This window comes from Copidosoma floridanum, unplaced genomic scaffold, assembly GCF_036245765.1.
Source record: "Copidosoma floridanum isolate Cflo_tuat_1 unplaced genomic scaffold, Cflo_Japanese_pri ptg000024l, whole genome shotgun sequence".
NCBI lineage: Eukaryota > Metazoa > Arthropoda > Insecta > Hymenoptera > Encyrtidae > Copidosoma > Copidosoma floridanum.
The window spans coordinates 10,414,449-10,422,181 of record NW_028321901.1 but is presented as its reverse complement, the minus strand read 5'-3'; the positions used below and the strand labels follow the sequence as shown (position 1 = coordinate 10,422,181).

The 7,733-nt window shown below is 30.1% G+C and overlaps 1 protein-coding gene across 2 annotated transcripts in view; it reads right to left on the bottom strand.

Annotated features, from left to right (window-relative positions):
- Positions 1 to 200: 200 nt before the first annotated feature.
- Positions 201 to 7,733, bottom strand: part of Mgtor (nuclear basket protein megator) — a 447,637-nt gene continuing 440,104 nt past the window's right edge. For both annotated transcript variants that reach the window (XM_014352167.2, XM_089595083.1), the window contains one exon: positions 201 to 407. In XM_014352167.2, coding sequence (XP_014207653.2) covers positions 298 to 407 — 110 coding nt within the window. In that variant the 3' untranslated portion in view covers positions 201 to 297. The remainder of the gene's footprint in view (positions 408 to 7,733) is intronic.

Genomic DNA, 7,733 nt, shown 5'->3' with positions numbered 1-7,733 from the left:
AAGAAATATATATTTTTTTTTTTTTTTTAATCGAAAGTAAGGTCAAGGTTTATTTGTTTAGCTTAAACTACTGCTAACATTAATATAACATTTGGATGTATTTTTATTTTTAAAATGTAATACTTAAAGAAAAAGGATTTTAAAAAATTGTTTCCATGCTAAATATTTTGGTTGTACAAAGAACGTTAAAGTTACAATGATCATGTTTTCTTATTATTTATTACAATCAACTTTTCCAATAACTTAAAGAAAATTTTTAAGATAAATAATAGTGTGTATAAAGTATTCTAGTGAAGATTAATAGTTGTAAGGATATTTTGAACGTATTCTACGGCCTCTGGCTCCTCGAACTCGTATACTGTCACTTGTTGAACCTCTAGCTGTATGACTTCGTATTATTCCCTGTCCTGAAACAAATTTAAAAAATGTAATAAGAGCTTGAAATAAAGCTGCAATCGATGTCATCATATTATTAAAGCCACAATTAGGTTGGATTTACTTGAACAACAAAAAAGGAATATTTTCATATTTAAGAAGCAAGGGGTGTTATGAGATAACATGTGGACAACACTTACAAAGAATCGCATACAACCTCATTTAATACTAATGGTATGTTTGAATTAAATTTTCTTTTCAACGGTTTTATTACATGATTTATCATTCAATTTAAAAAAGCACGAGATTTGTTCTTGCTTTTGTCAGAAAAAAAAAAACACATTAAAAAAAAAAAAAAAACAATTAAAGCGTCAAAATTTGTTAGAAATTTTATGAAAAAGAAAAAAAGTACTAATCTCAACCATCAAACCTTGACCTTCTCTTTCCTGAGAACTGACACTTCCTCTGTCGCCATTTTTCTGTACCGTATTGCTTGCATTTTTTTATCATACGTCAATTCATACAACTACTAACTTTAGGTAGAATAAGGTAATGAAAGATAAATTTTTCAATGCCTTTTGCGAAGGTCGTACATGCACTTTACCAGAAAAAAGAGGCCTAGGTTTAAGCCCTGTCCAAGATCAGTTTTTTTTTCGATGCTCTGTGAAAAATTTCTAATAAGTATACATGCTTCTACCGTCGTTAAATACAAAAATCTGTCGGCATTCAGAGCTGGGTTAACTTTCTATATTCATTCCATATTTCATATGTTTTTCTACTATAAAATGTATCCCATCGAATAGACACCAAAAACACAGAAAATTTTAAAGCATACATTTTTGAAGTGAAACTTCTTATAGTAGGCCGTGAACAGCCGCATGAGGGGAAATGCGTTACGAAAAAACGTAGCCACCCACTCTGCGGCCTAAGCCATCTACTCAATCTCCTCTCTTACGTACTCCCTCCCTCTATCTTGCAGCGCGCGCCGCTGTACTGTTTACTGCTTCGTCTGTCTCTCTCGCATGTACGCCACGTGCTCCCTTTCCATAACACTGCTACTATAACTGTATATAGATATACATATATTATAGGTATGCATGTTTCTACTTTACGACTAAACCGACGCGTTTGCTCAAGCTGATTGAGGTGCAAAAATATATGTTACACGGATTCATACAACCAATTGTGATAATTCTAAAAATAATAAATCATATCTCAAAGGTAAAGCTACATCCTACATATGCTACCAATAAATTTATTTATTATATATTCTCTATCATGTATTATAAGAATAATTGTCACGTGACTAAAACATATATTCTTATTAGTAATTTTGAGATTAGTAAAAATTAGTTATAACTATGGGTAAATTTTATTATTAAATCATAAATAATCATAGGAAACGAACTTAATTATAAATTACACCTTTACAATCGGAAATAGCTGCATGTCTATTGTTTTTCTCAATCTCAATCAGATAGAGTGGATTGTTACTTTTATGGTAGCCAAAATTAAAAAAAAATTTTATTTGTCAGGTACAATGCTTCTAACAAGAATTGATTGCACAAATACATGTCGTATTAAATGCAGGAATAGTAATTACCTTTTTTCAGGGTAGTATGTCGAAAATTTTTGTTTCGTTTTGCATTACATGACCAACAATTCGTACATGTATAAATTCATATCATAACAAATATATAAGTACTTAGAATGCGCGAATCACGTGTAACACAAATAGTATGAATAAGTATATGTATTTCATGCACGCGCGTGCTCGAATATGTAATAATAATAAAATTTTTACTATTTTAATATTGGATTCTGAAAGACCTATTAAAATTACGTGTACTCCAATTTTCTCAGTTTCTGTTATACCGAGTTTAATGATATTTGAGTTGGAAGTTTCACTTCTGCCAGGGGTCCCGAGACCCACAACTAGTTTTTTTATGCGAATCTACTAGTGGCACCACCATCTGTATCAAAATAAATTTATGTGGATGCAAAATTAACATTTGAAAGTGTAGCATGTTGGTAGTCAAAAAGTAAGTTAGTTTTGTCTTGCATAGTATTAGTCAGAAAAATTTTCCAATCAAAGGATTATAAATCCATGTTAACTTGAAACTTTAGGTTAAAACTTGTAAAAAGTTAAAATCGACGTTATTTATTCTGTTTTTTTCATTATCATGATGCCATCGTGATTCCAACATATACATAAGAATATATACTCAGGAATGTATAAATCTAGTCACTGTTAAACACAAGATCAAGAAACAAATCTGATAAGATAGACGGAAGAGATAGGACAGAGCGCAGTGGGAAGCTTACTCTTAAGTAGTTACTCTTAAACAGCTTCTTTTAATTATGGGGCAGTGAAGTCAAGTTACTGATGTACAATCGATCTGTCATATTTAATTAACTATGTCCCTATATTCAGAGAATCAAGAGATACATAGGTGTAAGTTTTGAAAAAACAGATTTTTAATCTGAAAAATACTAACTTATTTTAATGAAAAGGGAAACTCAATCTTTTTCTTAATCAATTATTGGACAACTTTTATTTTATAACAGTAATTTAATGAATTGGCATCAAAGACTAAATATTATTTTTAGTAGTCTGTCTGCTATAACAACTTTAAGTGATCAGATAAGTTTTATAACCATCAATAATCTTTCATAAAATGTTTCAAACCAAATAAAATTTTCTTTCAGCTAAGTGACTCAAATGACAGAAACTGTTTTGCCTAGGACATGTAACAAAAAATATGTTATTATTATACATATACGAGTTTCTCTATCTTGAAGAAAAACTTTTAATCTGTTTTATCAGACTATCATGTACGTTGCGGAAATTTTAATACCAAACAAGGAAAGAAATTGCATTACAAGAGTAGCCTTACCATTGTTGAGCTTTGGCACACTAAAAAAACAAATTCTGTAATATATGAGCTTGAACATGCTTTTATTAAAGAGAGAAACATATCTAAAACAGAATTTGCTTAAAAGAAAATATTTTTACCTCAGTATTGATATGTGGAAAATGAGGTCCTGATAACTATACATTCGGTATAAGTACCTCATGAGAGATATGTACCATAATATACAAAAAAAGTATTTAAAATAACTTATTCCATGTACGCCATACACCATAACTTTTTATGGTGAAGCACTTTTTCTAACAATTTGAAATAATTATTGTCAAATGACAATGCATAGCAAATAATGACGTATCATAATAATAAATTTACTTGGAATCTATACACCTTGGGTCGTACATAAGCATTGGAATAAAATTTATGGGAAACATATCTGGTTATTCACTAATGTTTCATCTTACTTTTATCAATTTTTGCATAAAGTGAAAAATGTTAACATGGATTAATAAGTTTCACTGTACATCTGCATTTTAATTACATAATCACCTAACCTCATAAAATCTATCGAACTTATAATGGCATGTCCACATAAAGAATACGAGGTACTAAGGTACTTAAACGATTTGTTCTTGTAATATATGATGTAATGTAACGTCTATCAGAGATGTATACCTTGCCTATCCTTGTAGATAGCGTAGTAAACCATGACATGATACTGCATAACAAACAGTAAGCTTAGTCCATAATTCACGCGCAAGCGAATGTTTCAGCGCGTTCTAAAACCTACATGTACACGTGAATAATAGAGTTATAAGTATTGATAATTCTTGATTAATTTGCAATTATTGCGATAAATATATTAAAAAATGTTGACTGAGCAGCTCAGCCGATAATGAATTCAACATTCCTCGCAAATTATTCAATATGAATCGCTGTATCACGATTACGATTTCTTTGTTGTTTTAATTCAAATTTTTTTTTTTATAAAGTACCACAGATTTTGAAATGCTTTTTTCTTTACCATACAAGGAAAACCAAAGAACAAGGATGTCTGTGGGCATTTCTACTGTTGCTTACAATTTATAATTTCTTTATTCAATAACTTAGATGATTAAAATAATTTGAAATGTCTTTAAATAATATGATGGTGTAAAATAAGTATCTTGTTTAATGTATGGGGCGTTCTGGGGCTGGGAGTGAGCTGGCAAAAAGTGACAGATTTAAAATGACCGACATGCTTCCCCTCTTCCACTAAGTACCACAATAGCGGGACATGTGTATACATATATATAGCTTCTGCTGCTGTTGCTGCTATAGTATTCGGAGTTGGTCGTACGAGCTCGGAAGCGGTCGAGTTTTGCCGTCTCGAAGGCCTTCTCTGATCTTTCACCGACTTCGTATTCGTATTACTACGTCGTACTGTATACTCATGCGGCTGCAAGTTCCATGTACATTGTATACACATGTGTGTGTGTGTGTGTGTGTGTGTGTGTGTACATTTTACACACACACACACATTATGATAAATTTCAATTAAGATTAATTATAGATCCGCAGATTTCTACAACACGATTAAGGACAACTAAGGTAAATGTCTCTATTATGATCATGAATTTCATCATACTTGCTTGTTTGATTTTTTTTTTCTTAACTGTGAGCTTTAATAGTAGAAATTCTGGTATTAGCTGGTGCTCTATAAATTTACCATTATTATTTTAATTTTTAAATATGGTTCTTAATTGTTAAAATACTTTATTTTATAAAAAGATTGTAATACCAAAATGTACATAATTATGAAACGTTGTACCTATTGTTTTATATTATGTCTCTATTTATGAAACTTTTTAAAAAACGTAAATTTAGTATAATTTTATAAGACAATTAAAGTTTTTTTACTTGCATCACACTATTTTATTTAATAAAAGTAATAATATTATTTATTTGTTTACTAGAAGTATATAAATTCCTTGTTGAAGTTTAGTGCCATAATACGTACAGTTCAAAAGATAGGTTATGTACTACTTTGTCCCTATTTATGGAATTATCTTTAGAATTGGTCATTTATTGTATGTAAAATGAAATTGTTCTTGTGAATTCATAAAGATAGATAAAATATGCAACTATCATAATTTTTTTATTAAATAAGTTGTATGATAAATACATGAATTTTCATATTCCATAAATAGGAGCATATTCCACGAATTTACCTTATTGATGCAGTTTTTGCAAGACTTTTGGATAACATTACATCGATAGTATACGCATCGTAGTTTAGTTATCATAAACCTATAGTTTGATTTTTTAAATTAGATTGTCATACAAATACACATGAGTGCATATATATATATATATATACTGGTTCAACTATAGTTAGAACCAGTCAAAATGCGGATTAAAAAAGAGCTAAAGTACTCTAAACAGTGTCAAACGTACTCTGTAATTATTTTTACAATACTAACAAAAAAATTTTATTATTTATTAGTTAATGTTAGAATATATTTTCATACTAATTGTGTTTATACTTTGTATATACTGCTACACTCTGTCCGAATAAATACTATTTTTTTACCTCTATTCAGTGTGTTCATTTGTTTCAATTTTATTAATTTTTTATTTTATTATTATTTTTTTCCTTTCAGCAAACAATGTATACTTACATATTTGACATTAAATTGTTAGATATTTTTCCCAGAAGTATATGTGTGTGGGAGTGTGTGAGTGGGTTAGTGTGTGGGCGCTCGCGTATGCTTTGGCATGTATATGTACGTGTGTAACTACATACGTTATTGGTACAGTTAATGTCGGATAATGTTTCGCTGCCACATATATGAGGCAGCTTCGCTTCTGTCAGGGGTCCCGAGACCCCTCATGCTTGGTTTTTTTCTTATACGGCCATTGGCTACGAGGGGTGTGAGGAAGTACACTAGATAATTTACTTATGTTCATTCATGACATATATGTTTTTTTTTTATATTGATAAAACTTTCAACGTATAATTCTTATACCGTAAAATAATCCCGAAAAAATTTGGAATCTTGTTACTGTGGAATATTTTATGTATTTAAATTAAAAAATTTTTCATCAGACATGTAACCTGAAGGAAGAATTACGAATATTTCTATTAGGCCGATCTGTAGAAATCTCTTAATTTTTAAGTGTCGTACAACACCATGATATGAAATTTTGAAGTGGATCCAGAAGTTGGTTTTTTAAGTAAAATAAGTAAAAAGGTGTCAAAAAAATGCAAACACTTACATTCAAGTATATTCATAATATCAAAACAATTACGCCAGGAAAAGAAGCATTCTGGCAAAAAAAGTGTAGTAAGTATCAATAATCAATGTTGGACAGCTGAATTTCTTTGGACAATTGTTTTTTAGCCCAGTAATAGCATAAAAAAGTACTTTTCTGATCGTAGCATTTTTCCTGTTGGATTTACAAAAAAATACCTTTCATAAAAAATGTAGGTAATTATGGTTAACAATCGGATAATTGATTTGGTTGTAATAATTAACAATCGGATAGTTGATTTGGTTGCAAAATGCGAATAGTAGCTTAAATAGCGGTTTTTAAAATTTCTTTCTAACTAATAAGCAGTTAATCTGAACCGTCTGAAAACGCAAAGAAATTAAAGCTCTTGTATAGCACTACAACACCTGCAAACCTGGATGTTGTTCGTTGAACCATTTTCGCACAGCTGTAATTGTTTATAAAAAAACGGTTTTTTGACAATTAATTGCTACAGCCGGACGGCATCCTACAGCGTCCAACGGGAGCTTAAAAAAACAAAATTTTGTTAAGAGTTCTACTAAACAATTCTTATCGAATTAATTCAATGATCGCACTTAATTAATAATGAAATGAGCACAAAAAAAAGCTTAATTGCAAATTAAATATTATCACTAATTCAAGTGTAATCTCAATCAGACCTTTTTTCTCGTAAGGGTTACATTTTGTTTGCACCTAGAAATAATGCTAGGATGGCAGTTGTCCCAAGAAGAAATCGGGATCAGCGGGTAAATAAATCATTACGTTGCTTAAAACTATGTACAAATTTTTCAACAGAAAGTTACTTACAAATGCTCGCTGTGAGAGAAGCATTTTCAACAGCAGCAGTGAGATGACTGACTGTTACGCAGAACAGTTCGACTGTTACGCAGAACAGTTCAATTTAAATGTCTCAAGAATTTTGGGTCTGTACATTGAAATAATACAGTCAAAATAGCTAGTTAAGAAAAGATAAACATAAGCTTAATACAGGCAAAATCCTTTGTTTTGATTTTGCAAGAGATAGTAGAGATAAGAAAAGTATTACTATTGTAAGAGAGAGAGTTTTGATGTAAATGTAGTGCAATGAACATAACTTGTAAGCTGAACAAATTCTTTCCTAAATAAAAAAAAAATTAAAAAAAAATATTTTACGATTACCGGAAGACAAAATAAATTTCCTTTTTTTTTTTTAATTCTCACGGTTTAGTTAATCAA